Source organism: Tursiops truncatus, chromosome 7 (assembly GCF_011762595.2).
Source record: "Tursiops truncatus isolate mTurTru1 chromosome 7, mTurTru1.mat.Y, whole genome shotgun sequence".
Classification (NCBI taxonomy): domain Eukaryota; kingdom Metazoa; phylum Chordata; class Mammalia; order Artiodactyla; family Delphinidae; genus Tursiops; species Tursiops truncatus.
In genome coordinates this window covers 100,983,849-101,010,883 of record NC_047040.1, presented here as the reverse complement: position 1 = coordinate 101,010,883, position 27,035 = coordinate 100,983,849, and the positions used below count along the sequence as shown (strand labels likewise).

Genomic DNA, 27,035 nt, shown 5'->3' with positions numbered 1-27,035 from the left:
AGATACTAGCAACAAAAGAATACTCCTCATAGAATTATTTGCAGCCACTGCTGTCCCGGGCAGCTGCCTCCTAAGTGTGTCCTTTACTTGAGCTGGCCGCCCTCCCTGAGCGCACGTTCCTGCCGTCCCCGCAGGAGCCCTGAGCCATGTGCATGTGTCTGAACCTTGCCACGTGTGGCCCTGCCCCGGGGAAGCACAGCTCCTGTCCAGAAACTGCTTCTGAGATGTAGTAGCTCTCTCTGGAGAGAGAATGGCATCCCTCCCTAAAGTTCTTTAGTAATAACGGGAATGAATGAAGAGTCAGGAGGAGAAGCAAAGGCTCTTTTTGCACTTTGCATTCTCACCCGCAGAGCACCTGGGCCTCCCGCAGGCTGTGGGGCGTGGGTGTGTGCACGTGTGTGTTTCAGTTCCCTCGAGTTGTAAGTCAGCGGGCGTGAGGAGCGGCTCCTTGTGCGTATCGACCCGGTCGACCTAGGACACGTGGCGTGAAGCCCAGACGCACAGTGTCCCGATGTGGCCGGCAGCTGTGTGGCTGCTGGCTGTGGATCGGTGGGCGGATCATGTCATCTCTCCGAGCTTCCGATTCTGTAAAACGCGGCCAGTGCCAATTACCTCATAGCGTTGGGTGGATTCGAGAGCTCTGCTGTGGGTGCCGAGCTAACCTGAAGCCTCGGGCTTGTACTCAGTACCCCTGGTCTCAAGTCTGAATATCGGGGGGATTTTTTCCCACCTATCAAGCGAGGGTTACACTAGGCATTCTCACTGGTTCCCTTCCCTCCCTCTGGTCTGTGGTGCAAGCAGCACGGGAAGGAGAGAGCTCCAGTAAGATCTGCCACTAGGCGCAGGGAGGTTTGGGGGACAGCTCTGTTGGTGTCGGGCTCCAGGTGTTTACAGAGCTGTCTAGTACTTGTGTTTCATTTGCTCCCACAGTTGCTCTGTGACGTGAAGGGAACTGATACTCTCACCTCCTCTTTAGCAGAGAGGGAAACTGAGGCCCGGGCACCTGACGCGAGGCCCGAAGGCTCCTGCGCGGCTGTCAGCTCAGGTCCCCCTGGATCTCAGCATCCAGACACCCAGCGGCTGCTTTTCCTGCGGGCAGTACGTGTTGGTGGTTATTCGCCGCCTGGGCAGTTCACGTTCTGTGATTCGGGCGCAGGACCTGTGCCGTCTCTGAGCTGGCCTTTACCACAGTGTGTTTCATCCCCGTCGGCTCACGGTTCCTCACTTTCTTCCCCAGTGGCTGGTGAAGCGAGCTATAGAAACAAAAGAAGAGATGGGCGACTACATCCGTTCCTACTCCATTTCCCAGTTCCAGAAAACCTACAGTCTCCCTGAGGTCAGTGTTCTTTTCTAGCCCAGTTGTGAACCTGAGTGCACAGTGAGGGACCCCTGGGAAGGCGCAGAGTACGCTCAGGCTCCCCTGCACTCCCACCCGCCTGCGTGGCCTCCCTGCCCCCACCTGATCACCCCTGAAACTGGGCCTCCTGGTTCATTAGAATTGCCTGTTTAAATGGGCATGAGTGTCAAGCCCTACAGTTTTGTCCTTGTCTCTCAATTTTCGTACTGGATCTGGACCTTTTGTTAAATTATAAGAGCATTACAAGAGTGTATTTTTGTATAGTCATATAAAGGTTTTTGAGAGCCCACCTGCTTGGGACACACCTATAGTAACAGCTGAATAGTAATCACAACAACAATACTAGCTGATCACTGTCAGATACTGTATTCCAGTCCCGGCACATCACATGCCTTCTATTTTTTGGTCCTCATGACTGTTCCCTGAGATAGGCGGTATCATCCCCGTTTTGCAGGTGGAAAAGCTAAGGCTTAGAGGTTAGGTAACTTGCTGAGGTTTCAGAGCTCATACGGGTTTGAAGTGAAAACGCTTGTCTTCACCACTACACTCTGTGGTCCCCCCTTTTTCTCACTGGCTATAGGGATCTGTTTTGCAGCCATCGGCAGAGGTCCTAGCTTTTTCCCATGCAGGATATATTCCAATTTGTTCGAAAATTGAGACTTCCTCAGGCAAAGTTGTGATGAGAAGTCAGTTTATAAGACGGACTGCTGAGCAGTCCAGTTGAGTTTCAGTCTTTACGCAGGAAGATTTGTTTCATCCCCGTGTCTTCTTGTCTTGTAGGATGATGACTTTGTCAAGAGAAAAGAAAAGGCCATCAAGACCGTTGTTGACCTCTCGGTGAGTTCCCTGTCCGAGTTCTTCTGTAAGGGAAGAACGTAGGGTCGTAGCCTCCAAGTAGCCCTTTGAGGTAAATCACAAAAGCCCCTGCCCCCCGAGGTTTCTATCTGCCGGGTTGCCCAGGAGCTGATCTCAGGTGCACATGTGAGGGAGGCCCTGCCTGCCGTGCGTGCCCGGTACCCGATGCCAGCGTTCAGGGTGGAACGTGCCACAACCACTGCCCTGTTTCCCTTACTTCCAGTTTTCCAGACCCGAAGCCCTTCCTCATTTGTGCCAGCGGCAGCTGTAAACTTCACATAGCTCCAAAGAGCAGATGACGAACTAGAGCTGATGCATTGAGGTGACCACCGCCATGACGCCTTCGGAGAGGCAGAGTAGCGTCTGAGCTTTGTGTGGGAAACTCTGGGATGGCCTTTGTCCCCAAGCACAGTGTATCTTAACCACAGGGTCTGCACTCATGTGCCCACTTCCCCAGTACAAGGGCCAGAGGAGAGCTTTGGGCCTTTTCAAAACACTCTGGGCCAGAGCCCAGCAGGACCTTGTCAGCCTTCACCCCCCAGCCTTCCTACTTGAGCTGATGGGAATGGAGCCGCAATGCCTGGGTGTAAATTCACTTTCTTTAGAAAATAATGTCTAGAGTTATTCTGCATTTTTTTTTTTTTTTTACTTTTAAGAATAAATGTGTGGTCTCCCCAGGTGATTACTGTGAAAAGAATAACAGTAGTTTGATGATGAAAGACGTGAAATGCTCATTTAAAACAAAAAAGCCTTTGTCAGTTTATGGTTGTAATTTGTATCTTTTCCACAGTGCCATTTTGGAAATGGGAGAAATGGAAAACCTTTAACATAGTTATACTCTGAAGCCAGGTGCCGTTTTCAGATTTGGTGGCACTATTAAATAATAATACCAAGAGGACATGATAGAACAGGAAGTAATTTTTTTACTGGTTGTGAGGTAGATGTTCAGTTTAGAACATCTTTAAAGTTTTCTTTAAAAAGATTGATAGGTGAGAGGAAGAAAATCAACCTTAATCTAACAACACAGAAGCAGCCACTTTTGATGCTTGGACATATTTCTTCTGTGTTTTTAATGTGTATTTTTATAGTGAATTAGAATTATACTTTGAATGTAATTTTGTAGTTTTTTTTTTTCCACTTACCAATATAGAGTCTTGTATGCTGTTAAAGGTTCCTCCTAATGGCATTTTCATGACAAATAATAACCAATTGGTTGGATGTGCTGTTGCTTTCCCTTGTTTTAAATGATGCTTCATTTAAAAGAAGTGAAAAGAAATGCTTTCATTTCTCCCTCTGATACAGGGAGCTGGGGAGCCAGTGGCAGGAGAGGAAGGGAAATTCTCTTTTCCCTATAAACTCTGTACTATTTGGATTTTATACTAAGTCTGTGTATTACCTATGCAAAAACAATAACGTAAAAACTATTTAATTGTTTTTAATTAAGAAGCTGTAGGAAGTTTATTTTTCCAAAATTACAACTACAGGCATATATTACTGTATCAAATCTGATAAAATCCAATTCTTTTTTTTTTGATATTTTCAGCATGTTGTTTTATTTTATTTTATTTTATTGGAGTATAGTTGCTTTACAACGTTGTGTTAGTTTCTGCTGTACAGCAGAGTGAATCAGCTATACGTATACATATATCCCCTCTTTTTTGGATTTCCTTCCCATTTAGGTCACTGCAGAGCACTGAGTAGAGTTCCCTGTGCTATACAATAGGTTCTCATTAGTTATCTATTTTATACATAGAATCAATAGTGTAAAAAATATTTAATGTTTAATTGAATATCTTCATGTGCAAATCTCACTTGGAGCCCTGGGTAGAGAGTGAGAAACATTGCATTTTTTGACTGTATCACCAAGAATAAAAGGCCAGTGTAGCTGTTGATCAAACGGGGCCTGATGTCTCTTTACCTATTCAACATTTCAGGCCTCTAGAGACACGTTATTTCTTCTTCTCATTTGTAATGGAGTTTTTAAAGATAATCGTCTTCTGCTTGGCAATATGACTTAAATTCTTAATGGAATTTAGGGAGATAATGACAGTGACAAATATATAGGGCCCAAACATTGTTCTAAGCATTTATATATAACTTATCTAGTGCTCACCACAACCCTATGAAGTAATAGTATTTTTTTTTTTGACAGGTGAGGAAACTAAGGCACAGATCGGTGATGTAGGTTGCCCTAGGTCACATTGGTGATGATGGAGCCAGGATGCAATAAAATGCTAGATAAAATGCTGTTTGCAGCTCATTAGAAAATAATAAAAAGATAAAGGAAAATGGAAAAAAAAATTGTAGGTCTCTGATAATAGTTCAAATTGTTTAGTTTATTTCCTTTTTTTATGTGCGAACTTACTCCTCCGTTGACTGTCAATACATTGGCAACAGGAATGATAAAAAAAATTTTATGGCTGGCCAGAGCTGGCCTTTGGGTTTTGTTTGTTTGTTTTCTACTTTCTCTGTCTACTGAAAATACTCCCCCATCTCTAGATGCTGTCTTCTTAGGTTTCTGAGCTGAGCTCTGTTGCCATTAACTTCCGTCCTTCCCACCCACCACTGCTGCACACGCTTGCTTGCAGCCTTGGAGTGAGGGTCCCAGGAGCTTGTCAGGGACTCCAGGGCTCCATGTCTTCTTCTTGTGAGTCAGTGTGAGACATGAAACAGCTTGCTGGGTTTTGTTTGCTGTCACTCCCTCCAAGGGGAGTCCCTCCCCTCGTAAAGGGAATAAAGTCTTTCCTGGGTGACCAGGGTGGGGCTCTTGGCAAGTCTTAGTTTCTCAAGAATGTTTTCTTCTCCTTCCAGCCTCTCTCCAGTTCTGCCCTTCAGATGTCTCATCACTGTTTCTTACCTACCCCTTACTGACAAATGTAGAATCCCAAATTTAAACTCTGAATGGTAAATTAAGGATTAAAATTCGCTCTTACATACAGTGCCAGGTTTCTAGAGCCAGCCTTTTATAAAATATGCATGTAGCTGCCGGGTACTGACTGAGTGCCTTCTATGTGCTTGACATCTAATGAGGCGTTTTACAAGCATTATCTCATGTACTCATCAACACTCAAGGACTTATGCGTTACATTTCCATTTTATAAATCAGGAAGTTGAAACTCAGAAAGGTTAATAAATTCCATACACAGTTGCAGAGCCGAGAAGAGGCAGCCAGGTTTTCACTTGACATCTGGCTCCTCAGACACAGCAGGTGTTGGTGCATCTCTAGTTTTCTCACTCTTCACCTGGTCTCTGATTTCCTGCATCTCCCTGACACTGATTTGGCCCTAATGTTTCTGACTGATTTCAGGACCCTGGGGTGTTATTTATCAGGGTCCCAGAGACTCAAATGCATGCAGAGCGGTTGGGTACTCTGCCCTTGTGAGGGCATGTACTCTGCCTTTGCCCGTTTGAAGACCATTTGTCCAGCTGGAGAATGGGTGCCAAGTGGAGACTGTCCTGTTGTCTTTTTCTTCCATCTATTAACAAGTTATCACTCTGCCTCAACAAGCAGACTTTACTTACTCTTGCTTATGTGTCTTTTTAAAAATAAATATTAAACATTTTAATATTTTTCAAAAAGTTTTAGCTTATAAGAATATAAGCTTGTCTTGTCTTTCGCCATCTTTGTAGGACTGTTCCAGTTTTTTGCATTCATCCTTGGTTATGTAGCTCATCTATTTTTTCGATGCATGATTTTTTGTTTTACAAAAGGTTATTTTTCTTTCAAACTACTACTGTGGTAATAATGAAAAATTAGGCAATGGAGAGAAAGTACAAAGACTAAATCACCCACGATACCACCAGCCAGGGATAACCACTGTTATTCCAAGTAGGAAATACATAGTTATAGATATCAATATAGAAAATTAGAGATCACAAAAAATGACGTGATACTATATATTCTGTTTTGTTGTGTGGTTATTTTGCTCAACAGTATAATCAAGGATATATTTCCATGCCAATAAATATACCTCCATAGCATTTTCAGTGGCTGTACATTACGCATTGTGTGGTACTAACTTAACTAGCTTAGTTTGTTTTTTGGGGGTTTTTTTTTGGTTTTGTTTTGTTTTGTTTTGGCTATTATGTAGGACATCCCCATAGCTAAATTTTTTCTTTTATCTTTAATTATTTACTTGGGTTACATTCCATGAAGTAGAGTTGGTTCAGAGGTTATGCCTCAACCTGTTAGTACCTCTTGCCAAGATTGCCTGGCAGAAAGGCTGTTGTGTGAACTTTTAACTTCTGAGCTCATCACCTTCCAGTGTTCTTTTTGTCTTGGCCTCATTTTTCTTCATCCTGGGGATTATTCCCAGTACTTCTGCTTCTCCTTTGAAATGTGTTCTTTTCTCGACGTCTCCATATCTCCTTTTTACGGAATAGGCGGCCGCTTTGTAGAAGGCCTGCTTGATGGGAGGTGGTATTTTCAAAGGACATAAGAAAATGAAACTATTGCCCAGGACAGGCCTCCCCTTACCCTTCCACTTTCGCATCATAATCGTAATCGCTCATTTGTCTCACCTAATGTGCTGTGGTACAGTCTACTTCCTCCTTTTCTGAACTGTCAGCCTTCCATATTCATGAAGTGTCTGACCTGTGCAGTGAGGTCTTTTACTCCCTCTCAACCTTGAGTAAAGAGTAGCCGTGAAATTTTACCCAAAGCCCCCAAAGATACATTTGCTTACTATTTGTTGAGCATTTCTTTGTAATGTTTAGAATTTTGTATGAGAACAGAGGGGACAGAGGGGAAAAAAAAAAAGACTTCTTATTGGTCCCCTAAGAGACCAGGTCATTTAAAACTACGACTCCACTGTGTTCTTCTATAGGAAACGCTGTGAGGAGGGCCTTTCTTTCCAGGACATGAAATGTAAACATGGCAACATAAGTAAAAAAATTATATTAGTACATTTTATCAATAATAGCAAATATACGCATGCATGTATATCTTAGCCCTTAATGTGTATCAGATAACGTTAAATAGACTGGCTAATCCTTACGACTCTCTCCATATACCTATTTTACAGATGAAAAACCTCAGAGGTTAAAGTAATTTGCCCCAAATCAGAGAGGTAGTAATGGGGCACGGGTTAAAGCCCTGTCTGTCTGACTCCATATATATTCATTCCATAATAGTAATTGAGCACTCACTGTGTGCCAGACCGCATTCTAGGGTATGAGGTGAGAGCAGGAGCATTGCAGCTGTAAGGGATTCAAGGGATTTCGGGACTCATCAAGGGAAAAGATGTGACGGGGGGTTAGCAGTAGCACACACAGGGTCTCTGGGCGATGCTCTGACAGGTTTGCCTGAAGGGTGGGGAGGCTGTCAGTGCGCAGGCCATCCCGAGGCCTAGGCGCCGGGGCCACCATTCAGAAGGGGAGGCAAGGAAACGAGGGAGCCTCGGCCGGGGCAGGTTAGAGAAATCTGAAGGGCAGCTGCAGCCTGGGGTCTTTATAGCCATGGGGCTTATCCTATCTGTGGTTTGCAAATGTCAGGTGTGGTTTTGCAGAGCATGCAACGTGGGCAGGCTGTAAACCGCTAAACTCTGCTTAGTGGGGCCATCTTTTAAACAACTGGGTCTGTGAAAAGTTTGAGGTTGGCGCTGGAGGGTTTTGAGCTGTGGGTCTCAGCCTGCTGTGAAGAAGTAAAGCTAGGAGTCGATATACAGAAGCCATCTTGGCTCATGTATACAAAACAGTGACCTCATTCTTACCCACCAAGTTACACTGTTTGGTACAAACTCAAGGGGACCTGAGATGGGACTTGTGCCGGACCTCAAACAACAGAAGACAGGGGCTTCCCTGGAGGCGCAGTGGTTGAGAGTCCACCTGCCAATGCAGGGGACACGGGTTCGTGCCCCGGTCCGGGAGGATCCCACATGCCGCAGAGCGGCTGGGCCCGTGAGCCATGGCCGCTGAGCCTGCGCGTCCGGAGCCTGTGCTCCGCAACGGGAGAGGCCGCAGCAGTGAGAGGCCCGCGTACCGAAAAAAAAAAAGAACAGAAGACAGGCCTGCACAGCAGAGCTCACGTAAAAGAGAATAGAGGAAGAACAAAATGTAGGGGCGTCTGGAGAAAGCCCTACCTCCCCAGCTAACTTTCCTACCCATAGACATGATTGCCATCCATCTCTCATCATTCCCTCACTCAGTTCCCAGGGCTTCATTTTTGTGGTGGTGGTTGTTGTTTTATTCATGTGAGAATGAAGAAAACAACCTGATTTGTCTCAGTTATAATGACTTTCTTCTGGGGTGTGTCAGGGCCCTGCACTTGCTGATGGGAACGTCAGCGGAGCCCCTCTGGGTGGAAGGCAGTGTTTGTTCAGGGGCTGTTGGGCGGAGGTGTGTCCGTTAGAGTAGGGTTTGGGTTTGGGCTGCCAGGTGAGCCCTAGGAGACTGAGATGTGCTTCCTACTGAGTTGGGTGTGGTCCGGTCCCCTGGAGCTCTGGAGGGCAGTGGCTGCTCGTGGCTGTCTTGCTGCCCGCTGGGTATTTCCTGAAGGGGTTGCCCACCGTAACTGAGAGGCGAATTATTTAATCTCTGCTTCTTTAGTAGCAAGGTGGAGGTAATGGCATCTGCCCTGCTTCTACCTCATGGTGTAGTTATAAAATGTAAAAGGTGTGATGTATGTGGCGTGCTTTAAAGTATAAGGATAATTACACGAAGGCCAACATTTGTCATTGTTTGGCAGAATGAAAGGTCCTTGTGGCTGTCGGTTTCAGTATGCTATTGTTTTGGAGTCAGTCCTTCTTTAGACTCCAGTTTCCTGTCTGGGGTCGTGACTCTATGAATGGTAACTAAGGAAAGTAGCAGTTAAGCTCAATCATATAGTGCTGCTGTAATGGTAGAGCTCCGTGGAAATTAAATCGTACACAGTAACTGACGTCCTATGGGTCTATTATGTTTTTCATTTCCCCATAAATCTGTTTTGTGTTACTTAGAGCTTCCTATTCATGTAGGCACCAGCAGCAACCTAGGAATATTTGCGGCAGTGAGTTACAAGAACAACCGTCCAGGGCCATCCCAGCACCTGTTTCATTCCTTTTCCACAAAATTGTTGAGATTATATATGTTACAGAAAGGATGTTTTTCTGTATGTTTGAAACTTTCCATAACAAAAAGTGAGATAATAATAAAGTTAACAAGAATTATCAAGAGGGGAACAATTCTAATTAGCATTAAAATACCACTGTCTAGAGAAACCTGATAGTGTGCTTGTCCTGGTGATGTCCAGGTAGAGATTACGTGTGGTGAACTCCTTTAGTGGAGAAGGAAAGATCCAGGGACAAACTGGAATACCTTGCACAAACAGCTGCCTGTTTGCACCCAGAGCCCTGAGCAAATATTATTAAGGTATTGTTTGATGCCAGTTTGGCAGTCAAGAAGGACATTCATTTGGGGTAGAATGACAAACCAGGTCATCTGTGGGTGAAGACCTACATTAATTGAGCACCTATTACGTGCCGTGTACTTTGTGTTTAGGAAATATATATATATATATATATATATATATATATGCAGTTTCAGAATGTGTCCTACACAAAAGAGGTCTGTGTTTCTACATTTATAACTAAATAATATTCTAATAATTTTAAAAAGTCATTGAAAGTTTAAAGTGCATTTTGTTGTTTTTATAAGTTTTTTAAGGATAAACCTCAAAACACTTTTGTAAAGAGATATATATCTGTGAAGGGTTTGTATTTACTTTCCTTTTCTGGTAATGGAGATTTCTATGCCATGAGAGAATTTTTTTTTTAAACATTCTAGGTTAACATGTATATCTGTGATTGTTGCACAGTTTATGTCTCTGGGTGGTAGAAAGGTCTGGATATGTAGTGACTGGAAAATTTGTATTGTTTTCTGGAAAATTTTATTCAAGAATAAAAAGGATTTGAATAGAGAGATAAATCTTGCTTTTCAAGGCAAGATTCAGTATTATAGAGATGTCAGTTCTTCCCAAAGTAATGTATAAATTTGGTGTGATTCTAGTCAAAGCTCAACAGTTTTTCATAATGAACTTGACAAGCTGATGCTAGAATTCATTTGGAAGAGAAAATGTGTAAGAATAGCCAGGAAATTTGAAAAAGAACAGTGGAGACAGGATAAAGACTCATAAAGCAAGAGGAATTGAAGAGGGTAATATTGGTACATGTTTTATATATATGTATATAGTTGTCATTTTAAATCAAGGAAAGGATAGACTATTAAACTGATGATGTTGGGATTCTTAATTTTCCATTCAGAGAAAAACATGTATCTATAGATACCTACCTTTCACTATACCCCCCCAAAAAAATTCTGAATAGATTAAAAGGCTAAATATAATCTGTAAAAATAACATACAAGAGCTTTTTTTTTTTTTTACAGTCCCTGGGTTAGGAAGTAAGATGATTGATAAGTTTGATTGCATGAAATATTAAGTTGGACCAAAAAACCCAAGAAGATTAAACAAAGTTGACAAGCAATAGATTGGGTGGAAATATTTGCTCCAGTATAAAAATCAAAGGGGCAGACCCCTTGAAGGCAGTCGCCATGTGCCAGCTGTCCTCCTGAAGGGGAGCTGTACACCCACTGCCATGGGAAAGGACTCCCGCCCCTGGCAGGCTGGACCCGCCTCCTCACGCTTAGTAACTCCCGGCCTCCCCATCCACTTCTCAGGATGCTTACAAGCCCCGTCGGAAGTACAGACGCCAGCGGGGAGCAGAGGAGCTGCTGGATGAAGAATCACGGGTCCACACGACGCTTTTGGAATATGGCAGGTAACGAAGGCGGCCCAGTCTGAAGTGTCTATTTGATAAAACCATTGAAAAGAAAAGCTAATTTAAATCGCTTCACTGGGGTGAACTTGGTTGGTTTTCACCTGACTGAGTCTACGGGTTTGAGCCTGTGATTGCCAGCACCGGGGACTTTTCTCCCTGGTGTGGAATTAGCTCAGTTTCTGTGGGTAGCTTATCTGGTGGTAGTAGAGGCCTGATCTTTGAAGTTCCTCAGCAAGCCCCCATCCCCGGTTCTGCCCTCCTCGGGGAGCTGGGAAGCGTGGGGCGTTCACAGAGGCCCAGGTGGGCTGCCCCTCATGCCCCTGCCGTATGTTAACATCTTCAGGTAAACTAAGAATTGAAGGCAGTTACAGCAGTTTTACTTTGTGTCAGAGTCTAATCGTTTTGGTTCCCTGTGAAGAATTGTCCTGACCAGGAAAATGAAGAATTTAGAAGTAGTTTTGTCACTTCTTAAAAACATCTCTAGGGCTTCCCTGGTGGCGCAGTGGTTGAGAGTCCGCCTGCTGATGCAGGGGACGCGGGTTCGTGCCCCGGTCTGGGAAGATCCCACATGCCGCGGAGTGGCTGGGCCCGTGAGCCATGGCCACTGAGCCTGCGCGTCCAGAGCCTGTGCTCCGCAACGGGAGAGGCCACAGCTGTGAGAGGCCCACGTACCAAAAAAAAAAAAAAAAACTCTAAGTTTTAAAAATACAGTTCTTATAGCCTCAGTTTTCAGTTACACACACACACACACACACACACACACACACACACACACACACACACACGGAAATGCTTCTCCTCGTTGAATCTTTTGCTTGGCTCTGGGTATTAACCTTCCTTTGTGTCCTGAATTTTCTATTTAGGGTCACTGATTCCTTGATGTGAGTATGTCTCCTGTGCTTCCTCCCCCTCTGCTCGGAGTGATTGCTGTGTGCTGCCCTGCTCATAACCCAGCCCGCACTGGGGGGCTGGAAGTAACAGCACTGCCACTAGCATCTCCAAGTGAGCATCTGATGGCTTCTCCCTCTCGGGTACTGGAGACAGCCAGAAGGAAATTAAGGCTTAATTGCCTTACTTATGCCATCTCTCAAATGGAATTGCAGTTGCCGCTTTTTGTTTGTTTGTTCATTTGTTTATTTTTGAGAGAGTAATGCGGGCTCAGATCCTTTCTTCCTGAGAATGAAAGCTAGTCCGTTTCATTCAAAGGAAGTTGTTAGTTCTGGCCCTGACCTGAGCGTGAGGGCTGCCCCACAGCTCACCAGCTGTTGCTGCGAATTGAGCTGCTTCTGAGTCAGGCACCTCCAGACCAGCGACATAATTTGCAGGGCCCAATCAGTGTAAAATGAAAATGCAGGGCACGTTAGGCCCCTGAGAATCATGAATAATGATTAATCATTAAGGATTTCATGACAGCGGCAACAGCCAAATGCGGGGCCCTTCGGGTGTGAGGTCCCGTGCCACTGGACGAGTTGCACGCCTTGGACACTGTGAGGGGGGCTCTCTAGCTACCCCTCAGCTGCAGGCGGGCACACGAGACTGCGCTGGTCCGGGCGAGCCAGAGCTGGAGAGGCAGCCTCTGGGAGTGTCACATGTTCCGGAGCCAGAGAAGACTTAGGGAAGTGTGGTTTTTGGTAGTTTGTATTGTTCATACCTCCATTTTTTCCAATATCCAGTATGTATCTCAGAACTAGCCTTAGTTCTTATTGGTGGGATCATGCTGACTCCTGACTCCTGAGCCTGGGGTGGGTGTTTGATGAAGCCTTTTTTTGTTTGTTTTTTAGGAGATGGGGTTATTTTGCCTTTTTTTTTTTTTTTTTTTAAGCTTTTCTGGTAAGGAGAGGGTGAGTTTGTGAAGGTGGAGAATTCTGATGGTTTATTCAGCTCATTCCCCATTTTGAGAATGATGAAGACAGCATTCAGAAAGGTTAAAAAATAACCTGCCCAAGGTCAACTGCTAACTATTAAGAACTAGTAAGAGCCTCAAAGTGGGACTTGAACTCAGGTTTGCTGGACTCCAAAAACATGTCATCATCATTATCTACAAATGTTGTTTGAGCCTCTGGTGAGAGTTCGGTTCTTGATTTTAGGAAGACAGGCCCAGCGTTGGTTGTTTGGTCTGAGACTGAACAACCAGAGAGTGGTTATTACAGCTGACAGAGCAAATGGGATAAAACTTATAGCCCCAAGAAGTGTCCTTTTATTCCCCTTCCTTGGGCAGGCTGCTCGCCTCCTTTCTGTCTCTCTTACTCCTCCCTTAGGGTTTTAAGTCAATACTCTTCACTGCTTGAGATCTTTCCCATTTGATGAGGATTATATAACAATGTCTTTATGAAGGACTTTGAACAGTTTGTCTCATGTAGAAAAAGGAAATGTCAACTGTTAGGTGCTATCCCCACCACCACCACCACCACCATCATCACCATAATCACAATCATCATCATCACCACCATCATCATTCTCATCACCACCACCACCAACACCATCATCATCACCATCATCATCATCACCACCAACACCATCATCATCACCACCAACACCATCATCATCACCATCACTATCATCACCATAATCATCATCACCACCAACACCATCATCATCACCACCAACACCATCATCACCACCAACACCATCATCACCACCAACACCATCATCACCATCGCTATCATCACCATAATCATCATCACCACCAACACCATCATCATCACCACCAACACCATCATCATCACCACCAACACCATCATCATCATCACCAACACCATCACTATCATCACCACCAACACCATCATCATCACCACCATCATCATTATCATCACCATCATCTACCTCTTCATCACTATCACCATCACCACCATCATCTTCATCACCATCATCCTGAGCAGCAGCAGTTTTCAGTTCTCAGATGCCCTTAAATGTGACCTTTAGATTCAGATGAGGAGCCTCACCTGAGCCCCTCCTTTCAGTTCTCCTCGTCCCTATGTTCTCCTTACCCCCAGCTCTAGCCCTCCCTCCAGCTCCTTTATGAGAAGCCTTACCCTCTTCCCTTTCCTTCCTAATCCAGCAAGGCTGGGCGCCTGCTGCCTCAGGGACTCACTCCACCCCTCCCTGCCTCCCCCTCACTGTTGTGGCACCCCTTAATTGCTTATCCCCACCTAGGAATCCTAATCCCTCATCTGTTGTCAGTGCTTCTGTTTTCCTCTTCATCTCGCCTCTTGACAAGAGGGAAAATATTTTGACTCCTACAATAAGAAGGTCGGAAAACAGTGTTTCTTCTTTGGGGTTAGAGGTCAGTCATCAGCCTAAGCCCACAGAGCATCTGGCTTTGAGGCCCGCATCCCAGTTTCTTCTCCCTTTTTTGACTTTCAGTTGCTCAAATAAGGCTAGACTTTGAGCCTGGCCAACTATGCTGAGGACCTTACGGACTGTGTGTCTTGTTAAAAACATGTTGGGTATATTTGTTTAAATGTTATGTTGTTGGGAAAACAAGACTCATAGTTTCAATTTTAGACTTAAACACAATTGTATCTTTATAGTATTTCAATTATATTATGGGTCCAATCAACTTTTAAGAGCTAAACTTAAACAACTAACCACACTATGAAACTGTCACTGTGGGGAAGTGCATTTTAAGTGCATATGACATGTCTCTCCCAACCTGTGTCCCCTCTGAAGGCCCATGACATGCTCATAGAGTATTTAGTAAATGCTCGTTGACTGAACAAAGAACAGAATCCACAGTCCTTAGTATTTAGGGCTTTTTTATGCCCTTGATTTGTTCTGGATTCCAGACAATGTGATATGTCTTACTTTGCCCTAGGGGAGAAAGTTAGTTTGTTTTCTAGAACTGTGATGTGCAGTATGGTAGCCAGTAGCCACGTGTGACTGTTGAGCACTTACAATGTGACTAGTATGGCTCAGGAACAGAATTTTAACAGTTAAGTTAAATTTAAATTTTTTTATTACATGCTTTAGTTATTGGAATATGTTTAAGTATGTCTGGAATAACTTGGGTATGTGAACACTGATTTAAAGTTCTAGAAGATGTACATCCTTGATGATAAAGACCGAGTCCTGGGTCTGGAGTGTGAGGAAGTGACTGGGTGGTGAGAGGGCTGGAGCTCTGTTGGTGTTGACGGTGTAGACGTCAGCCGGGTTGGTGGGTCAGAGCTAACAACGGGAAATCCAGGAGCACACTGAAGCACGTGGCACTGCATATCAGGCTGGTGCTCGAGAGGAAAGGGCCCAGCTGACAGGGCAAGAGGAAAGGTAGGTTGTAGGATACAGCATGAAAGGATGCTCTAGGAAGGATGAAAAAGAAGTAAATGTGTTTGTAGTAGAAATAAGTTGAAGCATCTCCTTGCTCTTCGTGAGGATGATAGGCAAAAGGGTATCATGTTCTCCTGGTGAAACTCAAACAGCACGGAAGAGTCTCCCAGAGATGTGGGACCAGTGAGCAAATGAGGCAGGCATTGATAGGCAGCTAAGGACAGCTCTTTTTTGTCATGGAAGAGTTGCCACTATGTCACATGGAGAAGGAAACCTTTAGAAGAGTCAGCGGGACTCTTCATTCAGCAAACGTTAATCAAGTACCTACTATGTGCCAGCCACTGCACTAGACGCCGGGGATACAAAAGTGAATATTCATAGCAGCACTATTCACAGTCACCAAAAAGTGGAAACAAACCAGATGTCCATCAGCTGCTGAATGGACAAAATGTGTTTTTTTCATACAATGGGATACTATTGAGTCATGAAAAGGCCTTAAGTACTGATTCATGCTATAATATTGATGAACTTTGAAAGCACGCTAAGTGAAAGAATCCAGGCACAAAAGGCCATGTGTTGTACATTTCCATTTATATGAAATGTTCAGAATAGGCAAATCCACAGAGACGGAAAGTAGATTAGTGGTTGCCAGGGGAAGGGGATAGGGGAAAATTGGACTAACTGCTATTTATGTATATTAGGTGTGGAGCTCTTTGGGTGATGGAACTATTCTAGAGTTAGACAGTAGTGGTGGTTGCACAAAATAGTGAATACACTAAAAACCACTGAAGTATACATTTTAAAATGGTGAATTTTATGTTATATGAATTACACCTCAATTTAAAAAATGTAAAGAAAAAAAAAGTGAATGGGGCTTCCCTGGTGGCGCAGTGGTTGAGAGTCCGCCTGCCGATGCAGGGGACACGGGTTCGTGCCCTGGTCCGGGAAGATCCCACATGCCGCGGAGCGGCTGGGCCCCTGAGCCATGGCCGCTGAGCCTGTGCGTCCAGAGCCTGTGCTCTGCAACGGGAGAGAGGCCACAACAATGAGACGGCCATGTACCACCAAAAAAAAAAAAAAAAAAGTGAATGAAGCAAATTTCCTCCCCTCCAGGGATCAACAGACAGATTGCACATAACACATAATTATTGGACTCCGTGGGTGTCAACACAGAAGTGCATATCTGTGTGGGCCTAACCTAGTTTTGGGTGGTCAGAAAAGTCTTCCCAGAGCCTCTGTCTTTAAGGAGAAGTAGCTGGGACCTGGGAATTGAAATACTCAGATTTAGCTGTTTACTGCTTTATTTGGAAAATCTGTAAAGTTCCTGGGCCTTAGATAAGACCCGTCTGCCTAAGGGTATGTCTTCTGCCCTGAAGGTCTCCACAGACTGAAGGCCTGGGAAACAAAAGAATACCCAGGGTGCAAGGACACTTCTAGGAGTGGGAAGCTTCAGAGAGACCCTCTGTTGGTCAGCGCTCCCCGGTTCAGGACACAAAACCTTCCCACTAGTTTCAGCAGAAAGGATTGATTGCAGGGGTGGATGGGAGGAGTTAAGAGATGTGACGTAGGCTGAGCAGGGTCACTTCCCAAGTGTCACATTAGATCCGGGCTGCCTGGGATGCAGCTTCTGCCTCCGTCTTAGGAAGCTAGTGAACAGCCTGTGGAGTTGGGAAGCTGGTACTGCAGCTACTGACAAAGAAACCACCCACTTTGCCAAAATCAGAAAACCACCGTGACAGCTTCTGGCCCCAGAACCAGGTTACTGCTACTGTGATCCGCACCAGTGCAGTGAATCCTTTGTGCTTTTGCTGTCTCCTTCTCTACCTGCTACACGTTCAGAACTCCAGCAAATGCATCTCATTGATGGAACCTAAGTAGTATTCAGAGCCCCAGGTGCAAGAGAGTATGGAAAATAGAGTTGTTTGTTCTCCTGCCTCCACGGTATAGTAAGATGCTAGATGTTGACTAAGCCAGTTGACTGAATCTGCCATAAGGTCCTGTACAGGATTTGGGTGGATACTCAACACATAACTTTAGTCTGCTGCACTTTGGGCCTGTAGATCTGTGCCTAGAGGATGGGCACAGTGTAACCGGCAATGACTTTTGGTCTCTCCAGTTATAAGACAACCTGTTGCAAGGTCGGGTGATACTTTTGGCTTCTTGATTTCTCCATTTTCTTGGAGAAGGATGCAGACAGGCAAACAGGCAGTTGGACATGATTTCTGTCCAGGAAGTAGGGGGAACACGTACAGGCACAGGGATGGATCAGCCAGGGCAGAATGTTTGAGCAACTGAAAAGTTTCCAACCCAAACTACCCAGCCTGTAGTTTGTATCTCCTTCCGGCCCTCCCGTACCGTCAGTGGTAATTTATAGAAATCCTATGGAAGCTGTTTCAACAGGGCTTGGGATCATGTTTGCAATCCCATATCAGTGGTACAAAGCTCAGAGAAGTGAAGCAATTTCCCCCATGTTACACAGTTTGCTGGTACCAGAGTGAAGACTCTAGCTAAACCCATTGTCCTGACTTTCTACCAGACTCAACTGTAAACTAAGCCTGTGATTTGTCACAGAGTTCTAAGAAATCCTGTGCCCAAGTGTGTGTTTCCCTTCACACTCATCACATGGCAGGCAAAGCACTGGTCCCAGATGGAGATTTTCAGATTGAAAGTGGAACTGACTTTTGGAAATGACTAAAACCATCCAAAGCAAAGTCTGGGAACACTTCAAAGAAGAGGTGGCTTTAGAGCTGAGGTGTGAGGAGTGATTAGGAAAGTAGGAGGAGCCAGGAGAATAACACAGTATGCAGAGCTCTGCTCAGGGGCCGATGCACAGGAGTGGGGAAGGTGACCTGCTGGCGGTGAGTGAAGCTCAGCGGTTGTTAGGCAGGGCCGTGGAAGGGAGGCCCTAGTGACAGTGCCCACAAGGGTGGCAGGTGATCCCTGCCAGTGACAGATGTGGGCCAGGCCAGCGGGAGGTTGAATAAGGGTTGGGAAGGAAGAGGGGGCGTGGAGGCCCGAGACCAGGTGGGAGGCCAGCACACGACGCAGCAAGCAGGGTGAGGGCAGAGCAGGAGCCCTTAATTTGTTTTTCTTAAATGGTTGCATGTGATTTTATTTCTTTAAAAACTATTTAAAGGTAAGTGAATTTGGGTGTTTTGCATTACGGTTTTTGTTCTAGGTCGAATGGTTTTTGCATTGCTTTAAAAAATAGATATTGGGCTTCCAATGGTGGCGCAGTGGTTGAGAGTCCGCCTGCCGATGCAGGGGACACGGGTTCGTGTCCCGGTCCGGGAAGATCCCACATGCCGCGGAGCGGCTGGGCCCGTGAGCCATGGCCGCTGAGCCTGCGCGTCCGAAGCCTGTGCTCCGCGGCGGGAGAGGCCACAACAGTGAGAGGCCCGCGTACCGCAAAAAAATAAATAAATAAAATAAAAAATAGATATTAATTAGAACCTGAAAAGTTAATGTAAACTAAAGTGCATTTGTGAGCATCTTTGAATTTAAACTTGGCATGAAGTGAGCACACAACGTTATTGGCGTCATGCTTGGATTGTGTTTGAGAATAAAAAATGGGCTGGACATGAGGTTATGAAAGTAGTCATTTAGAGAGCATGTTTAGCTTGAGCCAACACATGCACATATCATACAGATATTTTTAAGGCTTTTAGCTTAAACCGTGGATCTGAGATACAGTTTCTGATTCAAAGAGTAATAATCGCACTTAAAGAGAACGTTGCACTCTGCAGGAAGAGTTCCCATTTATAATATTTATATGGCAAATAGAACGGCGGGCCCTTTATTCAGAAACAGTGGGATATGTTTTTGGTTTAGGCACTTGAAACATGTTCTCCAGTCACCAAATAGCCTAAATTCTTTGTGGTGCTTTTCATATAAAAATTCAACTAAAATGCCTGTGATCAAATTTATTTTTTTAATAGTAACTGAACTCCCCTCTTTTGTGGCTTGCAGGAGGTATGGATTTAGCCGCCAGAGCAAAGCAGAGAAGGTAAGAAAAGCTTGGCTAATGGGAGAGAATGTTTGAGAGACGCAAGTGCTACTTCCCTTTGCCTCTGTCCCACGCGGACAGGCTCCCAGCAGGGGTGGAACAGCAGGGCCCTGGTCCTTGGGCAATCCCAGGCAGCGGGGATGTACCAGCAGCCTTTGGCCCCTGAATCTCCCTCGTGGCATCCCCAGTCTGTTGCCCGTGCAGGCTGCGGAGCTGAGGCAACACCTCATCATGGGACTGGAAGTGAAGGGCGATTGGAAGTCATGACACCAGGGTCAAACAGACGGCCTCTAATAACTCTAAAACTGTAGAGATGAAGTCCACTCCCAGAGCCCTTAGCACTCCTCATCTGATGAGAGAGGCCCTACACAGGTGTCAGCAGGCTGATGGCGGTGAGAGAGAGCACGTTACAGGCTGGCCCTGTACTAAGACAACCTGGTGTGGAAGAAACGGAAAGTCAAGATGGGGTTTTATAAGTTCCTAAAAGAGTATCAAGGATTTCTCTTCATTCATGTATTTTTTTATATGTATCAGTATTCATTCATGGTTCTTAATTGTCAGCCGCAGGGCAGGCATATAAATCTTATAGTGCCAAACCTTTCCTGTGTTCAGGCCCTTTGTTCAGGGCTCTACGTGTATTTTTTTCACTGATTCCTCTGAACAGCTCTGTGAGGAAGATACTTATTTCTGTTTTTCAGGGCAGAAAGCTGAGGTTCAGAGAGGCTCAGTGATTGGTCTAAGATCACACAGCTCCTAGAGTGCCCTAATAAGAATCTGAACCCACATCTGTGTGACATCAAAGCCTGTGCTCTTACCCACTGCCTTCTCAATAATAACATGCTAACTAAAGCGGCCAGCGGCCTCTTGAAAACGAGAGTCCACGGCTTGGGATCTAGTAACACCTCTTTCCTCATTCCCCTCCTGACCCCCAGATTTTCTCGAATGAGACACCACTCTGCCTGCTGTTCTCCTGCCACCCCTCCTCTGCCCAGATCCCCCATTCCTCCGTCCTTCCAGGAAGCCTTCCCTGACCCCGGCCTCCCTCTGCTCTCTGTGGCCATTGTCTCAGTCCTTGGAGGGCACTGACCGTGACTTGGAGCATATGTTCTAAAGCCAGACTGGCTGGTTTCAAATCCTAGCTCCTCCCCTTCCCTGTGTGACTTTGGTCAGTATGCTTTGTTGTGCCTTAGTTCACAGCATCTGTGAAATGGGGGCAGAAATTGTACTACCTCACAACGGTGTTGTGAAGATTAAACTATAAAGGATGTGGAATAATCCAACCCATAGTGCACATCTACTAAGCATTAACGATCATCATTATTATGATTCTCATTAACAGTCATTTATGCATTCATTATGACATCTTCTTTTTTGGTTTTCTTATTATTTCTTCCACATTTGTGTTTTCACTCAACCAAACAGCCGTTTCCTCCAAAGCAAGGTTTTTTTTCTGGATTTGAGTGTCATGTGGCGTCTAGTGTATAAGAATTTGATGTGTATGTGTAATATGTAATTTTAAGTCTGAAAAGAATGTCTGTGTATATGACTATATTCTGAAATAAGGCAGTTTGGTTATGATTGGAAAAATCGTGAGATGCCCATGAAATATTATTTGCATTGGCCTTGCCTTATCATTCTCATGTGAGACGGCACATTTGAACTGGAAGTCTTATCCCCTGTAGATATATGCAGGCGCTCAGGCCATGCCCCAGGGTCAGTCATAGGCTTGTTATAGAAATTCATCTCAGAACTGGGATGGTCTCAGAAGGGTATCTGAGGGCAGTCCTCTCATTCAACCCTAGAAGACCCCAGTATCCAGAGAAGGTAAGCCTGAGGTTGCCAGCTGGTGAATGGCAAAGATGGAGCTAAAACCAAGAACCCTAGACTTGCAGCCCAGGTTTGGGGAGCAGCCGTTACTCCAGGTGTCCTGAGTGTGGTGCGGTACATTTAGAGCTTGAGCTGGGTCCATAGCCTGGAGCTTGATCACCAGGGCAAGCAGTTTAGAGTCTTATTCTTCAGGCCAGTGGTTTTCAAACTTTGCTGACCACTCTTGGCAGTAAGAACTCTGTTTTTCATCATGTTTCAGTACACACACACACACACACACACACACACACACACACACACACACACACACACACACACACACACACACCTCCAGATACAACCCCAAAAACAAAAGTTTCACAAAGCGGTACATAACCCTTTACTACCTGTAGTGCACTTGGATGTGTTGTGTTCTGTTATTTTTATTTAATTTATTTAGATGCCAATCATACCTGCTAAATTACTTTCATATCCCACTAATGGGTCTCTGTTGAAAAACAGGCAGTGATCTTAAGGCAGCGATCTGCTCTTAGCAGGAACTAAAGTAGGGGAAGACCCAAGCAAAGTGTAAGGGTAAGTCTGGCAAAGGTGTATGACCTGATAGGAATTGCGTCGGCGAACAGTTCAGAAATGGAGGCGGGCGTTGGGTGAGACCCGAGGCTCCAGCTGCTTGGGCTGTGGTTGTAGTGGAAGCCCCGGTCTCTGAACCTCGCTCTCTTTCCCCGAGACTGGGTGACTTGTCCAGATCTGTGTGTTTTCTTTCACAGACTCACTGTCCTTTGCAGTGTTGTCCTTTCTCTACTGAATCTCCCACTGCAGCGCTCAGCTGTTTTCCCACCTTCCCTTCCAGGCCGAGGACAAGAAAATGGCACTTCCCACAGGGCTGTTAGCTGCAGAGAAGGCCGACGCCCGCGAGGAAGACGAGCTTCAGGCTGCTGAAGAGGTGAGTGGTCCACGTAGCCCCTGAGGTTTCCGCCTGAGTCTTTGGGGGAAATCTCGCTTTCATCCGCAGCTCTCCAGGATGGCCACCTGCCTCTCACAGCCAGCTGCTGTTGGCTGCTGGCCTTTCGTGCCCTTTTCAGCTTCCTTTCATCACCTCTCATGAGGCTCACCGTAAAACGAGACCGGCTGAAATAGCCCTTGGATTCCACTGCGAAGACCTATTGCAACACCCTGCTTAAGTCTTGTGTGGTCAGACCTGCTCAGTGCTACCTCTCCCCGTTCTTCTTTTAGCAGCGTATTCAGTCCCTGATGACCAAGATGACTGCCATGGCACGTGAGGAGGTGAGGCAGGCATGGTCATGTGGGTGGGCGTGGTGTGGAGGTGGAGGCCCGGCACCACCTGGGCTCTGCTACGAGGGGGCCTCTTCCAAGTGTCCACCTTCAGGGCCCTCTCGTTTCAGAACCCTGCTTCCCGTTTTCTTGGGATCTTTCTTTTGGAAACCTTTTATACATGCACGGTGTTGCCGTCCATGGGAACCTCTAGGAGGGAGATTTGAAGGACCCATGTGAAGACAGATGTCCCAGCTGGGATGGCATCACAGGGCCCCCGCAGGAGAGCTGTGGTTCAGCCCTGCCTCTCCATAACTGCGTGTGGCGTCCCATGCCAAAGGAGCCCTTGTTTCCCTCCTACACCATCTAGGTAGATGATAGGGTACTAAATTTATATTCATTCTTCCCAGAGCTCATGACCTGTGTTAAAAGGTTTAACCAAGTGCTTTGAAAGGAGAATTCCTTTTTAGGGCAGGAAGGGCCTGTGGCAGTCAAGAGGTAGTTCAGGAATTCTGAGATCCCTTTTCCTCTCCCATTTGTACTTTTTTCCTCTGAGTCCTATGCCTGCCAAGTTCCCTTCAGGCTCTTTTTAGTGATCCTCAGCAGTAAAATCCCTGGAATGATTTTCCAGGATACCCAGGGTTGGAGGAGAATCTAACACAGCCTGCTGAGTGACTCAGGAGGAGGGAGGTGACTTAACCTGTGCCCTGAAGCTCGTTTTCTCCCTTCCGTGTTTCCGAACCCATGAGCAAAAGCCAAATTATTTTCTCCCCCTGGGAATATTATCTATTTTACTTTAATAGTGTTCAGGGTTTCCAGTTGTGTGAAAGACAGTGCACGGCCTTGAGAACACACCCTCCCTGTGATTGCAGAGCCGTCTGACCGCTAGCTCCGTGGGCCAGATCGTGGGCCTCTGCTCTGCCGAGATCAAGCAGATTGTGTCTGAGTATGCAGAGAAGGTATGTGGGGACCCAGCTGGAGCCTTTGCCTCAGATAATGCCCCAAGGACTTCTCCTGCTTCCCTAACCCCTCCCAGCAGTGAGGGAGGCAAGTTGTAATTCATCAGCCACGTTTGTCAAAAGCATACACCATGCAGAGTCATCCGCGTTTGCCCGTTAGCTGAATTCATTTTCTTCTGCAGTGCCTATTTTTCTATAAATATAAAGAGAAAACCTGTCTCTCCGAGCAATTATTGCATCTGATAAATGGATGGGTTAGGTGCAGCACCCGCATTTTTCCTTCTCTACCAGGCTTCTTATAACTTGGGCTCAGTTTGGTGTTGGGGCTGAGGGATGAAACTTTGCCACTTAGCAGATAAACCCCATAAGTCAGCCAAGCCCAAGGCAAAATTTTGTGTTCTGCTTTATTAAAAGGGTATAGAACGAACAAAAGCCTGAAAGTCGTATTTCAGTGTTAGATTTTTTTCCATCCTAAGAATAGGCAGCAGGACCTTGAATATTTCAGGGAGACAGTGATTAATCATTTTGCACATAACTGATTCTGGTCTGGCTGAAACGTAGTATCGGTAAAATCAGATTTACAGGACTTGTTTCACGTCCTTCCTTCCCCAGCCCTACTCAGGCTGCCCCACTAAAACGTTGATGTCTGTTGAAGCATCCAGCTTTGCTTTCCCTGTCTCAAAAGCCTTGACGACAAATTAGCTCTGCCCTGACCCTCTGAGCAATATTCTTCTGAAGCAGTTGCACAGATGATGTAGTTGGGGAACAGGTGTCACCTGTAACCTGGTAGCTATAATCTGCTGTGAACACAGCGGGTGGTCACCTCCCACCAAGTGAGGGGCCTTCTGAGGAAGACGGAGTAAAATGGTACAGAGCAGTGGTTACCAGAGGGGAGGAAGGCGGAGGGAGGGCGAAATGGGTAAAGGGAGTCAACAGTACGGTGACGGATGGAAACAACTTTTGTTGGTGAACACACTTTCAGAAGTCGAAATAAAGTGTTGTACACATAAATTCATGTAATGTTATAAACCAGCTTTTTAAAAATGGCATAGAATGTCTGGGGAATGGAGTTCTATTGTTTTCCCCGCCCTCCAAATCAATGCTTCTTAACATGGGTTTTCTAATCCAACTTTCATAGAATCCAGAGTATCCTGTATTTTAATTTACCACCTAGAAAAGGTGACAGTTGTCAAAGTGTCATCTGAGATTTGACCGGAAAAAGATTTAGGTCATCCTAAAAGTACCAGTAAAATCAAAAGACTTGAAGACATAGTTGTGGAAAGAGTGATTAATTCACTGCCCTAAGAAGAAGTTATCTTGGTTTGCAGTCAGCACACACACCTGGATGGCAAGAGGGTGAGTCTGTACCTGCCCTTAGGTCACCACATGGCATTGCTGAATCCAGTTTTTACCAAAAGACAAATGGATGGGGCACTCACTGCTGTTCCTACAGGGACTCTGATTTTTATCTTCATACTTGCCCACTGCAAGCAGATAGGAGCTCAGATGATAAGAGGGGAAGCAAGTAGGCAGACCCTCCTTAGTATACCTGTCCTTGCTTGCGAGTCTTGAAGCTTACCTGCCTTCCCCATCAGCTCAGCAATTCCTGCTGGGCCTCTATCCCCTGAGCGTTCCCTACCTCACCCTTGTACAGTGATCCGATGGCTGCATTCTGTATTCTTGCTTCTCTGCATCTGTTCTGTTCTTCCAGAAAAGAGTGAGATAGTAGTTTTGGACAGGTCTTTTTCCAAGGACGTATACAATTAAAACTTCTCATGGAGAATTGGAGTTCACCAGTTCACTGCTTGACTGTCTGTGTTATTTGCATTAAATATATAGCATTAAAGACAAGTATTTTTAAAATTAAATTGCCTTTAATCCTGTTCCCGTATCACAGGTATCTCACATTTGCATATTTAATCCGGTGTTTGTCCCCAGATATCCATGGTAACACCTAGTTGCAATCATCATGTGTGTCTAGAAAAGGTAGAACAGTGTAGTTACAAACACAGCATTGGAGTCCTATCTTGGTTCACGCCTGTCTCCTCAACTTCCTAGCTCTGTGACCTTGGGCAGTTTATTTAACTTCTTTGCTCTAGTATCTTCATCTATAAAATGGGAATCATATAACTTTCCTGGCACGGCGTTGTGAAGATTAAATGAAATGTGAACAAAATGCCTAAAACAGTTCCTGGCACGTTACAGCCATGCACCTAATGGTAGGCTTTATTTGCATTTGTACAATTTGCTTTTTTTTTTTTTTTTTGGTCACATCAAATTCTAAACATTTTCCATGTTTCCAGTCTTCAGAATAGTTTTCACATGGATCTGATAAAGTAATTCATTACATTTCAGCTCATTTTTTATTATGTTTAATCCTTTAACCTATGTAGAGTTCATTTTTATTTAGTCTAAGTGTACATTCATCCTAGTTTTCCTGCTCGTATCCACTTCATATCATTTATCAAATAATTTCTTTATACTCATTTGGAGATACTTTGTTATATCTTTGTATTTTAGATCTAATTTAAACTATGTATTTTCTTGCTTTATCGGTTTAAACTTCTATTTTTATTCAAGTTCCATGGTAAAATCATGTTTGCTTTTGTGTTTTTGTTATTTGCTTTATTTGTTTGCTATAGTCTTGTCAATATCCTCCAGCCAAAGACCACTAGGAACATACCCATAGTTGAACAAGTTGGGTTTATTGCTGGTTGTAGTGAGGGAGACCACACACCAATGGGGAATGATGCAGCATCTCAGTAAGGAGGCATCAGAAAAGACTTACGGGATTCAGACTTGTTTTAGGGGATTTGGGGGAACCTTCAAGAAAGTAGAGCTTTGCTCTGTGCTGTATGCCTTAAGGAGGGGCAATTCAGTGAATAGTATCTAAAGAAATCTATGAGACAAGGGCAGTGAATCAAGGTTGAAGCTGTATGCCCATGTTAGCTGGTATAGGGGGATGTTTGATCATTTAGGGGATTAGAACAATGTTCATGAACAAACATGATTACAGAGTGGTCGATGCTTGTGCGTGTCTGATGTTGCTGTTCTCTGGAATTATTTATATTTAACACCGAAGCCTAGTATGAGTGCAGGCCAGCTCCCAGCAACATCAAGGCCTTGCTGAGAGTACCAGATTAGCTCTCAGATGTCAGGGGCTGCTTTTCTCTTTCTCTGAATTTAGTTATGTCTTGCTACACAGGGATATTACATAAATGCGGTGGCCTAAAATAGCATAGTTTATTATTGCACTTTCTGTGGGTCGGTGGTTGGCACAGTGTAGCAGGGTCCTTTGTTTCAGACTCTTACAAGATTACAGTGAAGGTGCTGACCTGGCCTGCGGTCTCATCTGAGGCTTGACTGGAGAAGGATCCACTTCCAAGTTCACATGGTTGTTGGCAGCATTCAGTTCCTTGACACCCGTTGGCTGAGGTCAGCAGTTCTGGCAGTCAGCTGGAGGCTGCCCTCCGTTCCTTGCCAGGTGGGCCTCACCAACATCACTTATTTCATCAAAGCCAGCAAAGGAAGCACCTCCCCACAAGACAGACATTACAGTTTTATGTGACATAATTATGTACATGCAGTTACATGCATCCCACCGCGTTTGCAGAGGCTGTGGGGCTCTGTTAGAGCTGCCCACCACAGCGTATTTGTTTTTCTCTTTAATCTTACTGCCATACATCGGGCTGAAACAGGGCACTGGCAATCCATCTAAAAATCCATGCCCCTACCTTCCTGGC

At 45.1% G+C, this 27,035-nt stretch overlaps 1 protein-coding gene across 5 annotated transcripts in view; it reads left to right on the top strand.

The window, feature by feature from the left end:
- Nucleotides 1–27,035, top strand: part of CCDC93 (CCC complex scaffolding subunit CCDC93) — an 87,096-nt gene that overhangs the window by 15,979 nt on the left and 44,082 nt on the right. For all 5 annotated transcript variants that reach the window (XR_012333156.1, XR_004527466.2, XM_033860265.2 and 2 more), the window contains exons 5-11: nt 1,238–1,336; nt 2,138–2,194; nt 10,865–10,965; nt 19,198–19,234; nt 21,912–22,004; nt 22,295–22,345; nt 23,206–23,292. Coding sequence is in view for 3 of the 5 variants with exons in the window: in XM_033860265.2 (XP_033716156.1) it covers nt 1,238–1,336; nt 2,138–2,194; nt 10,865–10,965; nt 19,198–19,234; nt 21,912–22,004; nt 22,295–22,345; nt 23,206–23,292 (525 nt within the window). In the remaining 2 variants the exon portion in view is untranslated. The remainder of the gene's footprint in view (nt 1–1,237; nt 1,337–2,137; nt 2,195–10,864; nt 10,966–19,197; nt 19,235–21,911; nt 22,005–22,294; nt 22,346–23,205; nt 23,293–27,035) is intronic.